Consider the following 27,284-nt stretch of genomic DNA (forward strand, 5'->3'; position numbering starts at 1 on the left):
GACAGGAACCGACTTAGGCTCGATAGAGTAGGGGAGAGAGAGTGGGGAACGCTCCCGCGACATTAGCTTGAGGATCGCGGCCAAAAACACACGTGCTCCTGCCGGCCGGCTTTCAAAAAGAACTCAAGATATTACTCATCTTCATTGAGACGTTTTGGTTTGGCCCAGCGGCAGTAGATAGGAGAGACTTCCCACCGTAAATAGTGCACAGGCGGTTGCGATCACGACGCTCTCAGGAAGCTCGATTATAATCCGCTTAGCAAAAACATGGATGATGCACCGCGAGGCTGGCCAGGTCACCTTGTGCAGAAATCTTTTGTCAAAGCGGCGGACAGTAGTTGTCTTCCTCAACAGAGAGTGGAGACTTCTCAAACAAACACTTTGTTGTTTTGGCAGAGGATGTCGTAAACTTCTCTTACCTGTACGGGCATGAGCAAATGCAAATGCTGAAGTACAAAATGCGTCACCGATTGCCCTCGACAAGCAACTAATGCTAGTCGACCCGAAGTGAATGCAATGTGTATTTGAACGAAGACTTGCAATCACATGTGCGGATGTGTGTACCTTCACATGGTGGGGCTGAAAACGCTGTTTCTATAAAGAAACAGTAGGCAAAACACACAACGCTCGCCCCTAGGGCAAATGGCCAATAGGCTAAACGACAATAAACAACACGGACCATGACAGCACGTGGTGAGGTGCGGCCAGTAAACGCCCAAACATTCAACGTGGAGTACCGCACCCCAAGAGCTCAACTCAAGCCCAGAAAAGCCAAAATCCGGGAATCACTTGAGGGGAAATCTCTTGGGATTGTGGTACCACGCGCCCTCTTAGAGGATGGGAGCTAGTTGCAGAGGACCAATGGTCCCGGCAATCCGAATCTAATTCGGATAGATAAGAAATTGCTCCCTATCGACTGGCAATCGGTAGTTGCCACTATTGTGGGTAAAGAGTCGTGGCCGTGGTCATAGCAGCCACCCAAAGTTCTTTGCCTCGAGCTCCGGGAGTAAGGCCCGACACCTTTGTGTGAAAAACACAATTTGAACGCTAATCTCGAACGCTAAAACATCTGATTTGAGCCTGGATCTCGGAAATTGATTTGAATGAGTGGCATGACTGGCACGAATATTGAAAACTGCTTGGGGAGTCGCCTTGTCGGCTAGGCGAGACCCAGCCCCTGACCCAAGTTAGAAAATTAATTGAAAGAGCAAAGATCAATATCAGCGAGTCATAAAAGCCTTCCATGGAAAGCGAAATCCGAGACTCGGGCAAAATCAGAACACAACCTTTCGAATGACGGATATCCACCAGCGTGAGCGGGGATGACCGAAACGCAATGGGGAGACATGCCCCGGCACATCGAAGCGATGGACCTGTGAGTCGTGGGAGAAATCCCTTAATACAGGAACGCAGGGTGGGATGTATTTTGAACGCGAGCCCAGGAGGGGAGGCTTAGTTGGTTGATTGTCTTAGGAATCTTCCTCTGGCTGTCCTGGCTGAGTCTCTCTTCTGATATCCCAATTTGGGTTGGCCTCTGCGGGGTAGTGGTACCAGGTCAAGCAAATCTCGTAAGATTTGTACGCTGCGTGCTTCCAACGCAGTAGACGTTGGGGCAACTAGAGTCCCGTCGCGCCCAAACCGAGGGTCAAGCCTTTAGTTCCGCTCTCCTTGAGCGTCGAACCGTGAAAAGATCGGTACTCCTTTCGAGGAGGTCGCCGCCTTAGATTAAAAAGGTTCCGACTCGCTGAGTGCGTCAGGGATATCGCAGCAGACTTGACTTCTGGATCTCCAATAATGTTTGAAAGCGAAGGAGTGAAAGACAGTGGGCTATGCCAACCTATTGGCGCCCAGAGAGAGGGGTGGTAATGTTTGATTACGCCGCGCCACCCTCAAAGCGGAAAAGTGTGAACGACACACATACACTAACTGTAAATAGTGCACAGTGTTGCAAGTTAGTGTGTGGGACTATTCCGGTGCAAGCTAGCCGATCGTCCCCCTGTATTCAAGCATTTGATAAAGCTCATCCGTGGCCTCGTGCGCATTTGTAAGTACCTACATGTGTACCTTGTCTCTCTCTCGCTAGCCAGTTATTCTCTCTCTCTTTATCGCCGTGCTGCTTTCTATGTAAACCTACGAGCTGTATAAATGTCATTTATTTTATGCAACCTATTTTCTTATTTACACCTGACTCTACCACTTTCCACGCTTTTCCCGTCGGTGAATTAACTTGAAGACTAGCTACTGAACCCACGACGCTCCCGCGGGCCTTAAGGCGTAACTAAGTATCCGGGCATAGTCTCGTGCGTTTGTCGTACGCCCGCATCGAGCTGTATAAAATATTTATTGATCTCTCGCGAAATAACGCGGGCAAATATCTACCCCGTTATAATTGTAAATAAAACTCTTTTTTTCCTGGTAAAAATTAAATTTTTTTTTTACATTTGAATATTTTACGTTGAATTCGTATTCGTTGAGTAAAAACGCATAATTTTTGCTCTTATGATTTTTTTAGTTTGACTCATAGTTTTTGAGTTATGAGCTGTTGAAAAAATGTGATTTTTTTTACATAAAATTAAACAATTTCCTAAAAAATAAATGAACCGAAATTCTGCATAGCACATTTTAAAGAGGAGTACCATAGCTTACCCTCCATTTTGTTTTTTTTTAATCCGATTATTTTTAACAAAGTTATGCCAATTTGAAAATGGACGAAAAAAATTGAAAATTTTTTTTTTTTCATTTGTTTATAAAAAATTAATTAAACATTATTTTTTCAAATATTTTTATCATATATTGAAGGGCTTGGTACAACCTTCAAAACGTACTTTGAATTTTTTAGATCGGTTGATTCCTTATAGAGGTACAAAACTTCATAGTTTGACAGATTTTTGATGGGTGGCCAAATTTATGTGAGCGACAGTGTACATTATATTCAGATAACTATATTTTCCTTTTCTTAATACTTCCATATACATAGGTATCGGTTAAGCCTTCATTGCTATGGTCAGAAAAACCGTTAGAATACGCCATAGTATCGTACGTAATTTTTGCAGCGGTGTTTTTATCAGTAGGTTGCTAAAACTTTTTACGAGATTTTTCAAAAACTTTGTACGAAAAGGTCAGATTCCTGCGCCTATCGCAGTCGATAGGTGCCTGCGATTTTTCGACGTTTTCAGACTTGAATTCCCGACGACTGCTATAATCCAAGAAAAGAAGTCTGGCGTGCGTTAAAAAACTCGAGGAGACAAGTTACTCGAAGTAAGCCGTGACGCGAAATTTCCCTGGCCAATTGACTCCTCAAAATTCCTCTGTCACAGAATATAAATGAAAATTAATAAAAATGTTGATCTTCAATATAAATTAAATATTTTTAAAGATTTAAAAGAAACTCGAAAATGAATTGAAAATTTTTGTATAAAACTTATTGCTGTACCATGCTGCCACGCATTCCACTTACTTAATTCGACTGGCCGACTGAATATACCTATACAGTGAGACGGTTTAGATGCCCCAGAGAATTTTAACCCGCTCCACGTTACATTATACCGAATGACGCTAGCCACTTGATAGAAGGGTTGTCCCTGATAGTGGTTTGATTTATATATGTCACATACCTACACTGAAGCCGGAGCCAGGGACACGTGAGTATATATAGTGTGTGTAGTCTAGGAAATTGTCTTAATTCGACTGGCCGACTGAATATACCTATACAGTGAGACGGTTTAGATGTCCCAGAGAATTTTAACCCGCTCCACGTTACATTATACTGAATGACGCTAGCCACTTGATAGAAGGGTTGTCCCTGATAGTGGTTTGATTTATATATGTCACATACCTACACTGAAGCCGGAGCCAGGGACACGTGAGTATATATAGTGTGTGTAGTCTAGGAAATTGTCCTGGACAATCCCTCATGCTCAGATGAGAATCTAACGTTATTAATTTAAACACGTCGAGAACAGCTTTCACCGCGTTATATTTACTCCTTGGGTGTGTTTGTATTAAACCTTCATTAGTGTGATGAAGTTTTTCTGGCTCTACCCCCGGGCTATGTAACCAGGAAGCATTCACGTGTGATTTTCACGTGTCTCAGTTGAGATTATACTTCGCGAGCCGGACTTAGCGCTTATAAAATCAACATTTCTGTCTACAAGTTTATCGACAAAAGAAGTCTCAGTTCATCCAGCCTTCGAATCTACCTACGACGGAAGAAATATTTTTCTTCATTCTTCGTCCATCTGCGCTTATACGAGTATAGCATTTATCAAAGAAGTAAGATGTGTCAGTAGAATCTCTCTCATCTTTCGCATGGTGCATTCAGCTTTCTCAGCGAAAGAAAACTACGTCTATTTAATTCATCCCTTTCCCTACACTAGTATGTAGCCAGAGTTTAACATCTACTTGTGTGTTGTTGTGTTGTTCAAATTCATTAATAAATAAAGAAGTCTGATGTCACATTAAGCGTTACAATAACTTTCCTTCTGAGAAAACGTGAACTTATGAATTTCATCCTTCTTTCTTGATAGGAGATAACTCTTCGTTGTATAACGAAGCTATTAGTTTATCTCCCCTGGTAATGTTGGTTATAGTTTAGTCATGTTTCGTTCGATCAGTTAGTAATTCAATTACTTATAAGTAAAATTAAACAAGTTATTTGAATGATATTGAAAATATTCTCATATGATAAAATGACTAAAATTATTCTTGCAGCATTAGTAGTAGAGCGAAATGATAGAATATTTTCTATTTAAAATTACTTTATATTCTGTAGAATAGAAATACGACTCAACAATTCAAGATTCGCCTCATTGTCTTTGCTCATTAAAAACGTAAAAATTCCATTTAAGTTCCTAAGATAACAATCTCGAAGTATATAAAATCTAATACCATATTACATATTGATATTCAATAAATATAAACTAATCAAAATCATTTGATATGAATAATATAAAACCGAAATTGATACCTTGTAAAATATAGATAACATTAAATAAAAATAAAGATTTTATTTAACTTTCTATTATATTATCGATATAATGATTTGGACTAATCAGGTTATTAAAAACTTTAATATCAACTCACTTTCGACAATGTTGTCGGGTGTGGGTACAAGTTCACAAGACAGCCTTCTCTCTTTAGTCTAAAGTCCCATCTTGTTTCTAGATGTGGAATTTCCATTGTATCACATATACTTTGGATATGAGATGCTGTATGTGCATTTTGAGGTCCAAAAATCGCGGCTATTCCAGTTTTTAGTAAGTGACATACTGAAATAATCATAAGCAATCAATTAAAATGCTATTAATTTTGATAGTTCTTTTAATAATGTTAAATAATGATATGCACTTAGTATAAGGTATTTAAGATACTTTCTTTTTCTGATAGTCGAAGTCAATTTGATAATGTATACGTTATGTTATTCTAATTGAATTAATAAAACGATTATTCCTGTCAAAATAGATTACGTATATCGGGTATTTTAAATCATCCGTGCACCCTTTTTTAAAATAAAAATACATAATTATGCAAATGAAGTTATTAGTCTCTAAGCAGCACATATTATGGTAACCTCTATAATCAATTCAAAGATTATTTTAAGATCAATCTTGTTTTTTCAAATACAAATCCCTATTATTTATTCTGAGTTCGGGATTATTCGCATGATATTAAGAAAATATTAAGAAAAAATAATAATACATCTGAACTCGTCTACGTTATCTCATCTGAACGTAGAATTCTTCACTCTTTCCGTATCGGAGACAAAAATAGGGGTATTTATTTGAAAAAACCAAGGTTGACCTCAATATGACCTTAAATATGACCATAAAGGTACCATACAGAAAAAATCACCATAACATTTGTCTTTCAAAGAACCATAACTTTCATTTAATTCATTTTTTGCATAATCTAGTATTTTCAAATTTAAAAAGGGTACACTGATGGTCTGAAACTCCTGCTATAATTGAAATAACTATTAAAAATAAATTAAAATAAGATTCTTGAGATATATTTTCATAAAATCACATTAACGTAATACGATCAATGTAATCTCACTTGATAATAATTGGTTGAGTGGTTTTTATATTCCAGCCATCACGCAGAATGGGAATTCTTTTCCTCTCACAATGTGACTTGAAATCCGGAATTTCTCGCTTTGCAAAAGAGACGCAAAACCGACATGAGTATCAGCATTGACGGGGATTTGCCGAAAAAGTTTAATAAGACCTGCCTACCGAGTCGGAATATTTCAAGTCAGTGACTACGTCAGCTGTTGCATTCGAGATACAGATTGTCTTTTGTGCACCTTCTTAATTGGTATTCAAATTCCCCTACCGTAAGCAACAAGAATCTTATCGTGCGACAAAATGCAAATTTGCACACCGAAGAGATTGGATCATATAATGTAGAGAAATGTTTTCTCTTCTGTTTTAAGCAGAATGTGAAACTTGCATGTGTGGCGGAAAACTTCGTGGGTTCTTAGACGCGCACTCGAAATACTTCCACGACAAGGCCTGATTGGACTGTTTTCCCCCGACTAATAATAAGGGCGCCAGACCGCCATTCCTGATTTACAGCTATCGTCGGGGATAGGGTCGGAAAATCGCGACGTAGGTCTATTTGTTCACTGTGCGACTGCGCAGAGTAGGCAGGTTGATGTCTTCACGGCGATCTCCTCTTCCTTAAGCCGATGGTACCAACCAATTGTCTACATTCTTCGCCCTGTCGCGTCCTGGAAGTGCCGGTAGCTCAGGATACGGTTGGAGATTCGTTCGCTTTTGCGCGTAGGTCACCTAATGCTCAGAACCAGTATTGCAAACGAAACAATACTCTCTATCAACCATCCACGGCTGAAAATAAAATCAGCATGCAGGGAAGAAAGGGTCAAACGAATGCTTCTTTACGTGTTTGGCTGAGCTACAATTTTTTTCCAAAAGTAAATGGACGCGTCGAGAAATCGAACCAGCGTTCTTTGTGTCCACAAGTTGGCTTGGAAGCGCACAGAGATGGGAAGCACGTGCTCTCTCTCTCTCTGTCTCTCTCGTTCTGAATCGGCGTAGATTGGTAACGCGCGGTGGTGGGAAGCACATGCTCTTTCTGTTTAGCTCTCTTGCTCTATATGTATATATAATGTATATCTTGTAGAGGAGATGCGATTTCTTGGGCGCACGGTGTCTGTAAAGCACTACTGAGTATGTGTATAATATATACTAGCTATATATTTAGTATAGGGCCTAAGCGCGTGCTAGCTCTCTCTCTCTCTCTCTCTCTCTCTCTCTCTCTTTCATTCTCTCTTTCAATCTGATTCAACGTGGCTTCGTGGTGCACATATATGTTTCAGGATAGATTTGTCCTAAGAAACTAGGCCCTATACTTAAGCTTAATTTGGAAATGGCAGGGAATACGGTTGCCCATTCTGTTACCAATGCTTTTAAGAGAGTATTCTGATTTATATCTAAAAACAGATGTACTACTCTTAGCTGATATCAAGAATTTTCAGAAAACTGGTATGGATGTGTATCATCTTGACCCAGTGTACTATTATACAACACCGGGATTATCATAGGATGCTATGTTAAAGTGTCTAAATATTGAATTACAATCCTTATATGATATTAATATAGTTTTATTATTTCAAATAGGTATTCGGGAAAGTATGAGCGAATGCTATAATCGATAGAAAGCTAATAATCGTTACATGTGCATAGAATATAATAAGGAAATACAGAGTAAGATTTTGATATATTTTGATGTCAATAACATTTACGGATGGGCCATGACACAAGCACTACCATATAGAAAGTTCCATTGGGTCCCTGACGTTAAAGAGTTAGATTTTTATCATATTTTTAATGATAATGAGATTGGTTATATTTTAGAAGTAGATTCGTCACGATGTCGCCGTCGAGCGGTGCGGACGTGCAACCGCCTAACGCATCATCGCTACATAAGCATTTCAAGTGTCATCCAAATACAAAAGTAGGAGCAGTTGTGTGTTTAGTATGTGGAAATTTCTATCATACGAGTGAAATAGTAGCAAAAATCAATGCAGGAAATGCAATCAAACTAATAAACAGCTCATTCATAATATGCCAGGAGCATCCAAATTTGCACTAACATCAAACTTGCCATATGGGGACTTAAGTGAACAAGCTAGTGCTTTCATAACACAATTTAAACTTGTAAGTAGAGAACAAATAAAACAGGAAATATTAAATGAGCTTGTAACGTCGGGTCGTTTATTAGCAATAAATTATTTTTTTTTCCTCATGTACTTTTGCGTAGCTTAAATTTTAACTCGGTAAACTAGCAAAGGAGAGCCTTCAGCTGAAGCAGCTGGAGGACACGTGAAAATAGCCGTCCCTTTATCGCGCGCTTTCCGAAGTTTACCTCGAACGATCGTAAAGTTTTTTTTGAGTAGGCTTAGATATAGAGTAAAGGAGCCGCGGAATTCCGCCTGCATCCTGTTATTCGATTTCACCCAAAAGATTTCCACTTTTAGAAGCCAAAACTTTTGCTATATAAAAAAAACCTTAATAATTAATTTTACATAAATGAATCGGTAGAATAACAGCATGATAGGAAAATTTCGCGGCTTCTTGAAACCTCCCACACACTTTTTGATTAGAAACATAGTTGCCGCGCAATCATTGAAAATAACTCAAAGTTTTAAAATTACAAATTAGAAAAATGAGGTAAATAGTCGAAAACAGTTACTTGAATGAATTTTAGCAAATCGGTTATACAGTCCACAATTAAATAATACCCCTTTTTTTTCGTTCCAATTTATTTAAACAACGAAGTGAGTTAATTAATTAAGTTACTAATTGTAAACATGTAGGATCCAAAGATTTTTGCGTAAAATATGTTAAATAATAAGGAACTTACGTTATTTTTAAGAATTAATTATAATAATTTTATGTAATAAATAAATTAATAATTATAAGAGAAACTGTAATAAAAATGGTACTTGGAGAGTCATCTAGCGAGATAAGGCCCAAACTTTTGAACGCGCGCCCCCAATTCTCACCACGCCCCTGAACCAATTAGGGCCCGAAATCCGAAGGAGAAAAGGAGGGAAAATCTCAGTCAGCCAATTAGAATTCATTGGCATTTCCACTCTTCCCAAATTTTGAGGGACTGAAAGAGGGATTTTCCTCCCAACCACCCCCAGGGTTTAAAAGGGCGTGCGCAAGCGAAAATCGCTCTCTCACGCTCCTCGCAAAGTTCTAAGTGCATCTCGTCCGACCAAGTGCCAGGTCCAGATTGACTTCTCCCAGTACTAGTATATTAAATAAAAGAAAAGTAAGTTGAAACAAAATTTTTTATCTCTATCTCTCCTTTTCCTCTTCTTGTTAGAGTAGCCGATCGAAACTCGTGAGAAATAGGTCTTCGAAAAAATATTTCAGCAGGAATTGGGATACTTTTTCAATAAGACAGTCGCGCCGTTAAATAAAAATTAAAATACTTTTTATGTGATAATTCCGGCAAGGTTTGGGATTTTCACATCCAAGTCCCGATTCCATTGGACCCTGGTGTTTGATGGAAGGCTTGTAGTCCAGTTTATTTTTCACTCTTTTTACGCGAAACGCGAAGTAGAAAAGCTCTAATTCTCCAATCGCTCGTCCCGGTTTAAGCGTACGCACGCAAACCAAATAGAGCGCCTGAGATTACGTCTGCCTCAGACGTACCTGAGATAGTGACCCGGACGTCACAAGCTTGTGAATGAAAAGCAAATTTTAAATGAAAAAGATAATCATATGGATGTAACACAGATCAATGATCTGGATGAATTACAACAATTAAAAGCCGAAAATAACCTATTGAAAGAACTGTACAAAGAAACAAAAGAAAAAAATGAATTGCTCAATGAACTACTAATTAAAGAAAAACAAAATAATAATGCAAATACTAACATTATAAGAAAAACATATGCTGAAACAATTGCACTACCAAAACCTAAGCCCAAAAGAATACCAAGATTAATAATAAAGAAAAAGAGTAATGATAACATAAACTTAGAAAATCAAGTAGCACATTACTTAATTAAAGACAAAAACATACAAACAAAAAGTGTACAAGTTAAAAATACTGACACAATAATTATCAACTGCTTGACCGAAGAAAATGTCACAGTGTTAGAAAAAACTTTACAAAAAAAACTACCGGCACTTACTGTTCTACAAGAAGAAATACGTAAACCGATAGTTAAAGTAGTAGGAATTTCTAAAGCTTTCACAACAAATGTAAAAGATATAGAAACTGATATTAATGCAAGAAATTTTAGTCAATACGAAGAAAAATGCAAAGTAAATCATGTATTTACAAATGAAAAAAATAAAACAGTAACTGCAATAATAGAAGTTCCATCTATTCTATATAAACATATAAAAATCAATAGTAACAAATTATTTATTGGATGTCAAAACTGTAGAGTCTTTGACGTCATCAACACATATCCGTGTTACAACTACTCAGGTTTTGGCCACGGTGGCGGAAAGTGTAAAAAAGCAAAAAAAGAGCCAACGTGTTATAAATTTGCTGGCAAGCACCAAGCAAAAATGTGTAGTACCAGCATACTCCAATGTCCAAACTGCATTTTCCACAATGAAACATATAGTAAAAACTACAACGTAAACCATAGTGCAATCGACAGCGAAATGTGTGAAATTTTAAAAATGAAAATAAAAAGGTATATTGAAATGACAGATTATCCAATTCAACCAACTCATCAAAGATATTTTGGTAGAATAAACTTTGAAACAAACACCCGCAAGATATATAACCGTCCGAGAATAAATAACAGTTTATCGTTATCATCATTATCTACTCCAAGTCCAACAGGTAATAAAACCAGGAATACTAAATAGTTTTCTGCAATATTACAATATGGATAACAGCTTATATGATATTATATTTGAAAATGAACATAAAACAGATAATATTGATGATCTAAACAAATATATATGTAAAGAAAATAATATCATTCTTTGTATAAACATCAGAAGCCTTAAAAAAAATTACAATAAATTACTAGTATTTCTGAAGAACCTCGAAAAAAAACCATGTATAATAGTATGCACAGAAACATGGAATTTAGACAATCATGAAATGTTCCATATTCCAGACTATAAAATATATTACAATGAAAGTAAAATAAACAAATCAGATGGAGTTGTTTTGTATATGAAAGAAGAAATCACCGAAATTACAGAAGTTCTTGAAATAGATAAATTAAAAATAATTAATTCTAATATTACACTAGAAAACAACAAAAATTTGGTGCTGTCTACTATTTACAGATCTCATGATTTATCTAAATCTGAATTCTTATTGAATCTCAAAATATTATTGAAAATAAACAAAAAATATAAAAACAATATTTTAATGGGAGACTTTAATTTTGATATATTGAGTGAAGAAATACTAGATCAAGATTTTTTACAAGTACTGCTAGAAAATGGATATTACCCTGGACTACATACCATAACAAGACCATCCAATATTGATATTAACAAAGGTACATGTATAGATAATTTCTATGTTAGGCTAGGAAAAGTCAACTATAAAACTTACGTCCTCAACGTACCCTTCAATGATCACTACCCCATAATGATGAGTTTAAGGAATAATTATAAATGTACACAAAAAACAAATTTTAAAATAATAAACTATTTTAAACTAAAAAATAAAGCCAAAAGAACTGTTTGGACTGACATACGAGTACAAATTATAAAAGACCCTAATCTAGCTACGAACAAATTAATAGAAAAAATTCAAACATGTATTAAGGCATCATTTAAAAACAATAAACACAATAAGAATAAAATGAACCCAAGGAGTAATTGGATAACTAAAGCAATAATGATATCATGTGCACACAAAGAAAAACTTTATAATAACTGGAAAAAAGATCCCAATAATGCAACAAAAAGAGAAAAATATAAAAACTATGTAGAAACTTTAAAAAAGACCATAGATCTAGCTAAAGAAAAATATGAAAAAAATCAAATCAAAACAAATCAACACAATCCACGAAAATTATGGAAAATAATCAACAACAAAATTGGGAAGAAAACCAAAAAAAAACAATAACATAAATCATCTATTAATAGGTAATAATAAAATTACAAACTCAAACGGCATTGCAGAACAAATGAATACATTTTTCAGTACAGTAGGCAAACAGATATGTGATAATATTAGACAACCAATAAATAGTAACATTACTCTACCATCTATGAACAACAACAGTATTTTTCTACATTTAACAAATAGAATAGAAGTTCAACAGACAATAAGGAAAATGGGCAACAAAAACGGAGGATCTGACGGCATCAACACTCAGGTACTAAAGATGATAATAAACCATATAAGTGATCCGTTGACCTATATCTTTAATTTATGCTTACAAAAAGAAATATGGCCTGACGAATTAAAAAGTGCTGAAATTATTCCTATCCACAAAACTAAAGAGAAGTATCTACCAACAAACTATAGACCTATATCTTTAATATCAAATATCGCCAAAATTTTTGAAAAATTAATACAAATCAGGATTACAAGTTTTTTCAACAAACATAATTTATTTTCTAATAAACAATTTGGTTTTAGAAAAGGTCTTAGCACCAAAAATGCCCTATACTACCTAACTAACTCAATATACAATCAACTAGATAAAAGTAAATCAATAGCAGCAACTTTCTTGGATCTAGCGAAAGCTTTTGACACTGTGGACCACAAAATTCTACTCAAAAAACTCTATAGATATGGAATTAGAGGTAGTGCGTATGAACTTATCAAAAGCTATCTAAGTAATAGGAAACAAAGAGTTAAAATTAATGGTGAATATAGTCAATATCAACACGTCAACATTGGCGTACCACAAGGTACAATATTGGGACCTTTATTTTTCATAATCTACATTAATGATATGTTACAATTGCTACCAAATGATAATGTGTTGGCCTTTGCTGATGACACGGTAATTATCGTGAAAGGCGAAACATGGCATGAAGTCGAAAGAAATATGAACTTCTACTTAAACAAACTATCCATTTGGCTAGCATTGAATAAACTGTCATTAAACATTGACAAAACAGTATACATGGCATTTGGAAATAACTGCAATAGCAACTCAACATATCTACATATAAATATTAAGGGTGCATCCATTCGAAAAGTTGATAACACTAAATACCTTGGAGTGCATTTCGATAGCCATATGAGATGGGACATGCATACAAACATGCTATATAATAGACTAAAATATCTAACTTATATTTTCTACAAATTATCTAGGATAATGAGCACAGATAATCTACGTATGATTTACTATGCACTTTTCCATAGCATAACAACATACGGTATTATAGCATGGGGTGGAGCATACATTGGAAGACTCAAATATATACAAACTCTACAAACACGACTATTACAAATAATAAATAAAAACAAGTTTATAAATGAAAAAAATCCACTAAACATAGATCAAACATTCACCATGGAATCTCTAGTGTATCACTATGTCAACCTGCAAGATATGTTCCTGAAGAAAAATTCCGTAACAAGGAAAAAAACTATACAGCCCCTTAAAAGAAAATTAACAATCAGCATTAAAGATAGCTATACAAGAGCTTTAGCCACCTTCAATCAACTACCTTCTCACTTCAAAACTTTAAATGGCAATACAAAAACAATAAAGGACAAAATAAAAAAATGGATAAAAGGCCATCCATTCTAGATACAGAAATACAATGAACCACAAAATACATTGCAACAATTTACAACAAATATATTACAAACTAAAGCAACAAGGGATCTTTGATAATAGTCTACATTCAGCATTGGAAGTCCATGTGGATGTGGATAGGGATAAGTTTCTCTTGGATGTAAGGACATATTTGTGTTCACAAGGCACTTGTACACTTCATTACAATCGTTCTCATCGTCGAATGTCTGAATATAACATGAAAAAAATTAATGTATCAGATAACTACAGAAAAATAATAGAAACAATTGCTAATGTGATTAACATAGCTTGGAACTCACAACGGATAACTATTAATACCAAAACAAAAAACGGACTCAAAGAGGGAAAAAGAAACGAAACTTACATTCAAACAAAAACAGATACAACCAACATAAATTTCATTAATAAATGTGAGTATTGCACATACAAACAATTAATTGGTAAAAAACATATACATTTCATAAAAGAAGAAAACAAAGAAGATCACAATGAACCAAATGCAGATAAAGTAAGATATAAACCCATAGAAACAGTATTTAAACAAATAGATGACATTGCAGACAATAATAGTATGCAAATAGAAACAAGTAAACCAAAAAATACACCAGGAAAACCGATTCTACAAACAAATAATATTCGAATGACCTATGGAGACATCAATTATCTTGGAAACAATAAAGCATTATTATACTTTTATAGAGGTATCAGAGGATATCAAACTTTCACTAATTCATTGTACTCACTTGAACAACAACCTAAATATAAAGATTTGATAGTCTTAGATGACATAGTATTCACAGCAACATGTAAATGTGATTCACATAGACAACATACTGAAATGTTCCCTCACTATAGAGTTACGTGTGCTACAGGACTTACTTGTCCTGTTAGACTAAATACATACGAAAGAATATCATATGCAAGAAAAATGAAAGCATCAATGACGACAATCGTAACGGCCAGACAAATGTTAATCAGATATTGGAGATAGCAGAACAAAATCGAAGATAATTGGTGAAGTAAGCTTTTATAGGAAGCATTCTTGCTACCAATATTAAGCCATACTTCATCTGTGAAATATTATATTGGGTGTACAAGTAAGTTTCCAGCGTTTGTCAAAAGAAGGCGATACCAGTGGATCTCGGGCAGAAATGTCAGACACCATGTGTTATGTTTGTAGGTTGTGCATCTGTAAACAACTATGCAGCATGACATTTGAGCATTTCTATCAGTATCGTATATTCTATCGAGCAAAACAATGGCAAGTTTCCAGCCAAATAAACGTCATTTGCGGGAAGCGCTGCTTCTATTCTTTAATATGGGGAAAAGTGCTGCTGAGGCCTTTCGTTTGCTTTCGGAAACTTATGGTACGGAATGTATTGGTGAATCAACGTGCCGCGAGTGGTTCAAACGGTTCAAAACTGGTGATTTTGAAGTTGAAGACAAGGATCGCTCCGGAAAGCCGAAAACTTTCGAAGACGAGGAATTGGACGCTTTGCTGAGTGAGGATTCGTGTCAGACTCAAAAAGAACTTTCTGCAGCATTGGGCGTCACACAACAAGCCATTTCCCTGCGCCTAAAAACATTGGGATTCATCCAAAAGGTTGGAAACTGGGTGCCCTACGAATTGAAGCCAAGGGACGTCGAACGGCGATTTTGCATGTCCGAAATGTTGCTGCAGAGGTACAAAAATAAATCATTTTTGCATCGTATTGTCACTGGCGATGAAAAATGGATTTATTACGACAATCCTAAACGGAGACATTCGTATACAAAGCCCGGCGAGCCCGCCCAACCGACGCCGAAACGAAATATTCACGTGAATAAGGTCATGCTCTGCATATGGTGGGATCAAAAGGGTGTCATATACTACGAACTGCTTCCGAGTGGTCAAACCATCAAAGGACCATTGTATCGAACCCAATTAATTCGTCTGAAGCGGGCGTTACAGGAGAAACGGCCAGAATATGAGACTAGGCATGAGTCCGTCATTTTGCAGCACGACAACGCTAGGCCACATGTTGCGACTTCGGTGAAGAACTATTTGGAGAATAGTGGATGGGAAATTCTGCCTCACCCGCCTTACAGCCCAGACCTGGCACCATCGGACTTTCACTTGTTTCGGTCGATGCAGAACGCTCTTACGGGAATACGCTTCACTTCAGCAGAGGAAATCAAAAATTGGCTTGATACATTCTTGGGCTCGAAAGATGAAAAATTTTTTTGGTCCGGAATTCACAAATTGCCTGAAAGATGGGAAAAAGTTGTAACTTCTGATGGACAATATTTTGAATGAAGGATATGTAACCATATTTTCATAATAAAGCCTCAAACTTAGAAAAAAAACGCTGGAAACTTACTTGTACACCCAATAATCTATTACAAACTGACTCTTAGTTTTAAGTTTTTTGTTTTTTTTTTTATTTTTTTATTTTTTTCTTAATTATCTTTGTTTTTTTTTTTTATTTTTTTTTCTTCTTAATTTTCTTTAAGTGTTTAGTAGTTTTAAAATACCAGACCAGCGAACAGGTTTATCCTCTGCCGGGTTACAAATTTGTAATTGTAAAATTGTATAATTATTACTACTTGTTGTAATATTTTGTACTATACTCTGGTTAATAATAATAATAATAATAATAGATCTAGAATATCTCATAGACTTACATAATGAACATAATGACCTTTCTCTTTATCCTGAGCCGTAGGACACCTCCCGGATCAAAACAGAAAAAAACATTTATCGACGCTTTACAGTAAAGAACGTTATATAATTCAATATAGAGCGTTAAAGCAAGCTATTAAATACCGACTCAAACTGAAAAAGATACATAGAGCTCTAAAATTTCATCAAAAATCATGTTCGAAATTTACGTTGAATTAAATACTCAAAAATGAAAAAGGACTAAAAGTAAATTTGAAAAGTTATTCTATAAGATCATGGTTGATTCAGTATATGGAAAAACTATGGAACATGAAAATAAACGAAAATATGGCAAATTAATTAACAAATAGGGTGGTTGATATGGAGCAGCAGCAAGGATTGTACAACCTAACTTTCATAGTAGCTCTATCTTTCATGAAAATCTAGTAGCAATACAATTAACATGGACGTCTACTTGAATTAAAAAACTTATAAAACATATATCGGACTTTATGTGCTTGACCCCCAAAAACTATAATGTACGAATTCTACTATGGATATATGAAAGAAAGATAAAGTTAAATCACTTTATATGGATACAGATAGCTTCATGTACGAAATTCAAGATGTCAATATTTACGAAATTATGAAAGAAGACATTGTTAAATATGATTATTGAGATTATTCAGAAAATAATCAATTTGTTATACAACGAGCTAATAAAAAAGTTCTCGGAGTAATGAAAAATGAATGTAATGGAAACATTATGGGGGAATTCGTTGATCTTTGAAGTAAAATTTATAACATTCAAATAGAAGATTAGCAAACAATAAAAAAGCAAAAGAAGTTAAAATGCAGACTGTTAAAAAAAACTATATCTCATGAAGATTATCGAAAATGATTAATGGAATCCGTAATTATAAGGCGTGAGAAATGCTATATTCTGCCCAAGTGTACTGCACCAAGTAAGGATTGAGAGAGCAGAAGATAGTACTGATTCCTTATGACGATAAACGTTATATGCTTGAAAACAATTCAGATATACTTCCGTGAGGTCCCTATAAAACTCTTGAAGCAGCAAAATTCAAAGTGAACGCTATAGCAGAGCAAAGGAAGAGGAAAGCTCAGGATATTTCTGGAGAAAATACATTTCACTGCAGTGACGAGATACCTCCAACCGCTGGCAGATGTCTTTTAAAACAAGCTATTTGCGGTGGGTAGAAAAAAGAGCCGATTAGGAAGCGATTGAGGTTGAAAAATAATGAAGAAGGAAGAGAAGGGGATGCTGTTAACAACACCGAGAAATCGCTCGAGTCTTACACAGTTGTTTGAAACACTCGCTTGAAACAGAAGTCGCATCCTCATCCCTCTCCTCTAGTAAATCTCTAATAATCTTATAGTACAAATAAGTTTTTATATATAATTTTCTCATCATTTTCAATAGAAAAGTATATTGAATTAACCTAATGATTTTATTTGTTGTAGAATGGATTTTTCTTCGATCAATAAGATTGATAAATCAGCTTTTCTATCTAAAAAAACCATCTCGTAATTAGATAAAAATTTGTGACGAGAGCAAGCAGTACGCTTGCTCCTCGTCTGCCCTCCTTCTCTCTCTCCCTCTTATCGCTCGGCATGGCGACGTGGTCAGCGTTCGGCGCATATATTTATTGCGCCTAACCACTGGCCTTTATGTTTTTCCAGCCGCCAAAGATTGCCGAGCAAGATTGAGAGCGCCCGAAGAAGCAAGAGCGCAGCGACTATGAGGTAGAGAGAGACAGAGAGAGAGAGAGAGAGAGAGAAAGTTAGCGAGCATGCTAGAGTGCGCGTCTATGCACGCACTATGCAGATTTAGGCCGGCGTGTGACGCGCGACCAATTAGCGCTTTTGTCGCACGCCGCCTAATGACTGGGCTTGGTGGGAAAGCCTGGCGAGAGCGCGAATGCTGACCATGCGTCAAGTCGCGTGAGGCAGTTCCCGGAAGAAAGTTGAGGAGAGAAGTTGGAAGTAGCAGCGCAATGAGAGAAGAAGAAGCACACGTGCAGCAGTGACCAGACCAGGGCGAGCCGAGGCAACGTGTGGCGGCAACACCTGCAGCAGGGCATTCAGTGTCGCCCTCGCCGCCATGCACGGCATGACTTCCAGTGGGTTCACCACGGGCTACGCCGAGGAAGACGCCCAGCCAGCGGCCAGGTCAACTCCCCGTTGCCGGCTCATCGCCAAGGACAAAGGTCAGGTTATCTCTCTCTCCCGGTATTTCTTTCTCTCATGGTGATGCGCGGCCGCGTAGGAACGATACGTAGCCAGGCGATCACTTGCCGGCTACGCTCATCGTAATGCGGTAGAGAGGTTTCGACGTATTCTTTCCTTTGTAAGGAGGCAAATGGCCAAGGCAATTTAGTCGCCGGGCCATTCGTCCTCCCGCGTTAGTTTAAGTTGTTCTGTATATGTGCGCGTGATGTAAACTTTATTGTAACCGATTTTGTATTTGTTTGTCTGAATAGATTTAAGTTGTATGTTCCAAGTAAAGAAAATTATTTATTCGTTCGACCTATCCTCTCGTTCCCCGATTGTTAAAGAGCGAAAGTGCCTCTCTTACTCTCCCCTTAATAAATTAGTGACGTCAGTGCCGAATAAGGCGCTGCCCCCGTTACAAATTGCACCTATTTTGTTACTAAATTGAGATGGCTAACAACTAAATATGAAATTAGCATCATTATTACCAGTGATGAAGAATTTGAGATTTTTTTACCAAAAAAAGTAAGCTTAGCTTTTGAAAAAGATAGTAATACGTTGAAGAAATTCTACAAAATATGTGAGAAGAAATAACTATACCTTCTACATCATGAAGAACCAATTTTTAATAGAAATCTAGTAATTAAGATTTAAATTAAAAAAAAGTCATTTTTTATATGAGTAGTACAAGAGTTATAATAAAAATAAATGAACCTTAATCAAATTCTGTTTTTAATTATTTAATCCTTATTCATCTATTTAATTTTTTCCCTTTTCACCTATCCTTTTAGACGAGAGGTTAAAGTAGTTAGTGATGTAATCTTTCTTATGGAATTTCGATTCCATATAAAGGTCCTATGACTGATCTCACAGGTAGTATCTCATAGACGGAAGCGTGGATAAATAGCTCCCGCTATTTATCCCTTCAAAGTATATAGAAGGTATGTAAAGAACTCAAGTTAATAGGAAGAGAGAGAGACGGCTTCGGCGGCTTGAAAAAAAAGCTTAGTAGTGTGGTCAGATCCTAAAATAAACGTAGAAAAGACGCTAAAGTTAAGACTAGAGTCAGTCTATTAGAAGAATTGGTAACAAACAGCAGTAGTAGTAGCATGTTAATATCCTTGTCCCCATCCTTAATCATGTTACATTTAACAAACATAAGATTTCGGATTTCGCTCCTCTTCTAAGTGTACACAGTTCGCAAAGAAAGTTAGAATACATCGTCTTCCTTACGAAGATACAGATTTAAGAAAAGGAATTTGGAAAAAGGTATCACATGATTGTGCTTTTGAAGGTGTATAATGAAGCTGGATCAAGTTATATCGCTCACATTGTTAAAGAAAGGAATACTAATGAGGAATCTCATACTTGGACCAATTCTAAATCATCATTATATTAATATATGTTCAATAAAATGAAAATCCGATTTCGAATAGAGAAAGAGAGAGGGAAGCCGTTTCGGCGTCTCGAGAAAGCTGAGTAGCGGGGTTGGCACGTTTTAAAAGCTGTTTGAGCTTCGACTAGCCTTATTCTGTCTCAAGAATGAGCTAGTAGAAATAGTATCCTGTGCTTTACTCCCAACCTAGAAATCTCAGTAGTTAAAAAGAAGAAGATAGATCTTGAAATGTTAAATAAAATAGCTATTATTCTATTTGATCCACTTTCCATGAAGATTTATTATGAATTACATGACAACAAAATTATCCAGGACTGACATGTAACAAGAGAAATTAAGGATCATTTTTGAACTCGAATACGAATTCCAAATCATTCTCTTAGACCGTATTTCAAGAGGATTTCACAACTAGTATCATCTGTATATTACAATAAAATGTATTTATTTTATTGATTGTATTATTGTCTCAAAATGTTTAAACATATAGCTTATATTTAGTGTATCATGAATGCGACAGATTTTAATTCTCCTTTCGTTGTAATTAAAATCTCTTTCATTCTATTTTAATAAAATTCATCCTTAAATTTATTTTGTGGAGAGATAAATGAGTCCTAGGTAGTTTTACTAAAGCAAGTTTCGAATTGTTTTTAATGGACTCACAAGTGACGTTAAATAAAAGTACCTCAGAGGTGAGAGTAAAGGTTGGGACTCTCACCATTAAAAAAAAAAAATTTTTTGGATATTTCACTATTTTTGATATAAAAAAATTTTTTATATGAAAATTAATACTCGTTGAATAATGCGAAAATGTTTTTATTTGAATCAAATTTTTTACATATGATAGAATACAATTTTGTCTTTCAATTATTCATTTATACTTGCTTTATTAACCCATGAATTGCGTGAGTTGTCAAATCCTATCCATTTCACATAGACTTTATTGTCTCGTTTCTACAAAACTTTTTCCACGAAATAGACAGTAGAGTACATGGCTTTCTGCAATTTTTGTTTATAGAAACCTCCAACAATTGAATTTTCTTGGTAATCTAATAAATAGTATGTTATAGGTTTTGTTCTCGAAATACGGTGAATAGTCAAAATTTCTGTAGACCAATTGGGGTATATCCTTTTTCAAAAGCGTGTTTAGAATTGCTCACTCGTACTTTATCGCTTACTCGGAATTTCGGTTTCTTGAAAAGACGTTGATTGTATGAGAATCATCTCAGTACTTGTATTTCATTCTCTTTAGTAACATCTTTAGACTTCATATCTATTGTACGATGTTTTCGATTATTGTAAGATTTCATTAAATCAGCGAGAATGTCAAGCCATTTGTAATTTCCTTGTAGACTGAATTTTTTCCACGTGATATTTTTCAACGTTCGATTGAAACGTTCACAAATAGCTGCCTTTAGATTGCTATAGATGGAATATAGATTTATTTTATATTTTGTTATTAGATTCCAAAAACTTGAATTTTAAAACTATTTGCCTCGGTCCACATCGAGATTTCTAGGAGTGCGTCCTTTTTTTTAATATAGACTCTATTGTACTAGCGACATCTGTACCAGTTTTTTGTTTCACAGGAAAGTCCTAAGTGTATTGTGAAAATATATTAATGACGGTTAATAGATATCGGAAGCCTTTGTTCTCTCTCGAGTAGCCTTACAGCTTTACAAGATCAGCATGCCTCGTATCATCTATGCCGTATATATCAAATTTTCGATACGGGTAGTTAGAACGTGCTGGTTTGTGTAGCTTATCAACGATTCTTTGATGTTCCGTGTTTTATTATTTTGTTTATTATTTTATTGTTTATTCAGATAATATTTTATTTTCTTGTACAGTTCATTATATTTTATCAACAGATGAACTAATACACAGTTAACTATTGCAAACTCCTTCTCAAATTTTTGTTGTACTTGAGTAACTTTTTCGTTAATATCTCTAACCTACTGAGGAGGCCTAGCGAGCAAGCAACGGTATCAGCTGCGTAAACCTCCACTTTTGATAAGAAGATGGAGGAGCGACTAGAGGAAATAGAGAGTATTCTCCGCAAAATGGCCACTAAAAGGCAGGACAGCTCTCCACAACACCGCAAAAGCCGATGGCGTGGGAGAAGGAGGAATTCACCTCCTCACAGGTCTCCTGGCGAGCGAAGAGAAGGACAGAGGCGGAAGATCGACTTCACGAAGCCTCTTTAGTGTTCCGCTTGTGGCAAACTGGGATTCAGCCGTCAGTTTTGTCCAGATTGTAACAAGGGAAACAGTAAGGAGAGTGAAGAGAAGAGGTCATCTTAGCGCCTCCAGTGAGTTCGACCTCTCGCCGCGGGTCGTCGACGGGAAAGGGCAAGTTGTCGGCGCCCCTGGGATCCAAACAGGTCCTAGTAGGGCATCAAAAGTGCCCGGAGCCTAGTAGTACAAAGGAGCAGAAGGTGATTCAGCCCGATGCCAGCCCTCGACAGAGTAGGGGGGTGGTCATCCTGGAAGGATCAGGTGGCCACATACAAGTTGTAGAGGAGGGAGAAGACTCGATAGGTATGAGGATCAAGCAACCCGAAGACTTGAAAGGTTCAGGCCCCTCCATACAAAAAGCTCTCCTGCCTATGGAGTCCACGAGTAGGAGCAAGCTCATCGTTGTAGCAACAGCGGATGGGAAAAAGCCGCTAGAAAGTACGAAAAATGGAGGAGAGAATGCGACTCGTGGATACGACCCAGAGGATAAGACCAGATGGTGGTTGCGGGTAGACATAGGTGACTTTAAGATTAGGGCACTCTATGATACCGGCATTTCATCTACGGTAATGGGTTAGTTAGGACTAAGATTGGCATTGGGACTAGGGACTCGGACTGAATGTGACCAGGGTAGGCGATGCAAGGCTTGCCGACGGGCGCCCATGTCCCATCATTAGTCACATGATGTTCCACTTTAAGGTAGGGGAATCTAGGGGAAACAAGGATGATAAGAGTCGCCATTACGCTACTGCTCACGGATGAATGTTATGTGGGCGCGAACTTTATAAGAGAGTTCCACCCAGTTTTGGATTCCGATGAGGATGAATTATGGCTGAAGGATACCCAGGTAAGAGTACCTATGGAAGTGGCGGGAATTGATGGTACGGCGTTTCTTGCACCGGTAGGACTGGGGGAGGCCAAGGTAACACAGCTTGAGGAAGTTGAGGACCTCGTCATAAGATTAATTCCTGACGGAGGAGAGGTTTTAGGCTGTACTGTAGGATTGAGCACGAAATAGATGTTGGAGGTGCTCGACCCATCAAACAGAAGTATTATCCAACTTCTGACAGGGCGCGAGAGGAAATGCACGCACTGGTCAAGGATATGCTGGAAAAAAATGTAATCGAACCAGCGACCAGCGAATGGTCAAGTCCAGTGGTTATGGTAAAGAAGGCTGATGGAAAGTATAGGTTTTACGTGAATTACCAAAAGGTAAATGCAATCACCAAATCTGATGCCTATCCTTTGCCATATATAAGCGATATCCTAAGACGGATAAGAGATGCTAAGTTCATATCAACGCTGGACTTAAGTATCGCGTACCATCAGATTCCCCTAAAGGAAGAGTCACGCCCGATATCGGTGTTTACAGAACCAGGGTTGGGGCATTTTCAATTCAAAAGAATGCCCTCCAGACTGTCATACGCAGGAGTGACCTTCCAGAGGTTGATGGACAAGGTGATAGGTCCGGATATGGATCCATTCGCTTTTGCTTGCCTAGACGACGTAATAGTGATTTCGTTGTCATTCAAGGAACATAAGCGGCACCTAGAAATGGTTAAGAAATAGTTAATTAAAGAGAATCCTAGGTGCGGATCTAACCATCAACAAAGCCAAAAGCCAATTCTGCAAGACGGAAATTAGATACTTGGGAGTTCTTGTGAACCAGAACGGAGTAAGATCAGATCCCAAGAAGATGAGACCGATACTAGAGAATCTAACACCCCGGACTGTCAAACAGGTTAAGCGATTCATGGGGAAGATCTCGTGGTATAGACGTTTTATACACAACTTTGCCATGATCTCTGAACCTATAAACCGCCTGAAGAAGAAGAATGTACGTTTCTCTTGGGAGGAGGAGAATTTCAACAGAATGCCCTTCGGACTGTCATATGCGGGGGCGACCTTCCAGAGGTTGATGGATAAAGTGATAGGTCCGGATATGGATCCATTCGTTTTTGCTTACTTCGACGACGTAATTGTGGTTTCAACGTCATTTGAGGAGCATAAGTGATACCTAGAAAAGATATTAAAGAGAATTCTAGGAGTGGACCTAACCATCAACAAAGCCAAAAGACACTTCTGTAAGACGGAAGTAAGGTACTTGGGAGTTCTCCAGAACCAGGACGCAGTAATACAAGATCCCGAGAAGATACGACTGATACTGAAATATCCAACACCACGGACAGTCAAACAGGTAAAGCGAATTATGGGCACGATGACGTGGTACAGACGTCTTATACCCGACTTCGCCATGATTGCTAAACCTATAAACCTCTTGACGAAAAATAATGTACGTTTCTTTTGGGAGGAGGAGCAAGAGCGAGCTTTCACGAGGATGCATGAGACGATGACTTCCGCCCCAATATTGCAACGACCCGATCCTTGCGGTCTGTGTATACTACAAACTGACGCCAGTGACAGTGGGATCGGGGCTGTTCTCATGCAGGATGTCGATGGAGAGGAGCGCGTAAACGAATACGCCAGCCGGTCACTCAACATCGCTGAGAGAAATTATACAGCCTCAGAGAGAGAGAGTGCTTGGCAGTGGTATTGGCCATTGGAAAGTTCCGGCCGTACGTTGAAGGGCATTACTTCAAGGTCATCACGGATCATAGTTGTCTAAAATGACTCCACAGTATAAGAAATCCGTCGGGAAGACTAGCGCGTTTGGCATTAGCATTGCAAGGCAATGTCTTTGATATTGAATATCGAAAGAGAGATCTCAATGTGGTGCCGAACGCATTATCTAGGACCCATGAGGAGGAGGGGACTGAAGTGAGTGCCATAAATAGTCGGCCAGAGATCACTGATGATATTTACAGCAATACCAGGGCGAATGCCAAGATCCACAATCACACCCCACATAGAAGGTAGTTGAAAGAAGGCTGTATCACTATCAGCCTGATGAGGACGGTGAAGGATCCATCGACAATGAGAAAGCGTGGAAGCTTGAGGTGCTTAGAGAGAAAAGACACCATGTACTCCAGGAGGTCCATGATGCTCTGACGGCAGGGCATCAAGGACGAAAGCGTACGTTCTCCAGGGCTAGGTGCTTGTACTACTGGCCTAAGATGTATGATCACGTCAGAGCGTACGTGAAGAATTGCCCGGTATATCAGCAATGTAAGGTGGAACGAAGGGCACCTTGCGAGCTGATGAGTCGTAGATAATTGTCACGACCCTGGCAGGTGATAGCCGGTGATATCACTGGTGCATTCCCTAAAAGCTCTTGAGGTTTTGAGTACACCTTAGTCTTTGTAGACCTATTTACGCGTTGGGTAGAGTGCGTTGCAATACACAGAGCCAATGGAAGGACAATCGCAAAGAAATTCCATCAATTAACAGGAAGCTTAAAACCGTGATATCATCGTACGTGAGCCGTGATCATAAGAGCTGGGATGAGCACCTGTCATAGTTCAACTTCGCATTGAACTCGGCAACTCATAGCGCCACCGGGTATAGTCCTGCGATGCTCATCTTTGGGCGTCAGCCGGTATCTCCTTTGACGTTCTGAAGATCTCAGGATCAGCAGGCCATTGAGTTTTCGGTGTTCGGAGGGCCAGGCTGGAGTGGATTGGGCTGAACTTATGAAGAAGCTCTCTAATCTATGGGAGCGTGCCAACTCCAAGTCAAAGGAGCAAGCGGTGCGTCAGGCTGATTATTACGACCGGAAGAAACGACAACCCGAGTTTAAGGTCGGCGATTGGGTATGGAAGAGAAACAGGATACTCTCCTCGGCTACCCAAGGCATATCAGTCAAATTAGCGCCGAAATACGCCGTTCCGTATGTGATTGAACAAATATGTGGTTCCAGCACATACAGACTTGGTAATCAGTTAGAGATCCTACCCGAGCTCTTCCATGCCAAATAACTTAAACCGTAGCGAACCTTGTGAGCCGCGTGAAGAAGAACCGTTGGAGGCGAGCGATTTCGCGATAGCATGTGAAGGTTCGGACAGGGATTTACCGAGCGAGCGGATCGAAATAGCAGCCCTTACGGCCGTAGGTAAAAATCCCAACGAGGCGTCGGATTTACCGATATCCGCACCAACCAAGAAAGGTCAACCTCGAAAGGTCCCAGAGACGGTCAACGGTCAGGCAAGAGGCGATAACTCTTCCGTAAAGGAATCTAGAGAGAGATAGACCTCGAAAGACCGTGTCCGTCGTAGAAAGGACGATTGAGGCGATTATCCCGAACAAGTATAATAGATTTATTTTCAAGGTAGAGTTCATCCAATCTTTGTCTTTTGCATATTACAGATGGACCGGAGAACCGTTGTGGAACAATAAAGGCGAATACACGTATACTCATACGTGTTTAACGGACCGGCGGTTAGCTCTGCATCATTGAAGTTTGTTCATTGATAAACCCTATTTGTATCAGCTAATCCATCCCGTTACATCATACAAAAAAATGCTCTTACGTTATTTTATTTCTCAATTGCGATATCGTCATAAATCATAGTGAAATTTGTTTGTGCTTTATCTGGCGAGATAACTGATTCATGTTCACTAAATTAGTAATATTGTACTTCATCTCTTGGTTCCAATAAATTCCTTAGAAACTGATACTTTGGTTGGTTTAGTCACTTCAGTAGATATACACATTCTGAAATCTAAGACCATTTAGATGGATGATTAACGTTAGCAAACAGTTAGTTTTTTCACAGTGACTGGGTCCATAGTAAACTGCTGGTATACTATCTGACAGTAATTTGCCATGTCTTTTTTCTTGTTTCTCCGTCTCCACTACCCCATCGAAATTTATAACCTGAAGTTTGAGTGACTACTCCTTACAATCCATATTAATTGTTCATCACTGGGTCACCGATGAATGAGTCCAAGACTGTAAAAAGACTGCTTATATATTTTGTATTTCATTAAAGTGTCGTCTTTAAAAGTAGTATGATTACTCATCATCATCATCAAAGAAAGATTGATGGTGGCCTAGTGAAGGAAATCATTAATAACTAACCTTTCGAAGTTCATTTGCCTGATTATTAACAATACTGTGGATCAGGAACT

At 37.7% G+C, this 27,284-nt stretch overlaps 1 protein-coding gene across 1 annotated transcript in view; it reads right to left on the reverse strand.

Moving 5' to 3' along the window:
- LOC131675042 (glutamate receptor ionotropic, kainate 2-like) overlaps positions 1-27,284 on the reverse strand; it is a 2,022,482-nt gene that overhangs the window by 1,505,713 nt on the left and 489,485 nt on the right. Inside the window, exon 6 of the mRNA XM_058953868.1 lies at positions 5,083-5,267. Within this exon, the coding sequence (XP_058809851.1) occupies positions 5,083-5,267 (185 nt within the window). The remainder of the gene's footprint in view (positions 1-5,082; positions 5,268-27,284) is intronic.

Source organism: Phymastichus coffea, unplaced genomic scaffold (genome assembly GCF_024137745.1).
Source record: "Phymastichus coffea isolate CEN01 unplaced genomic scaffold, Cenicafe_Pcof_1.1 PCOF00015, whole genome shotgun sequence".
Taxonomy (NCBI): Eukaryota; Metazoa; Arthropoda; class Insecta; order Hymenoptera; family Eulophidae; genus Phymastichus; species Phymastichus coffea.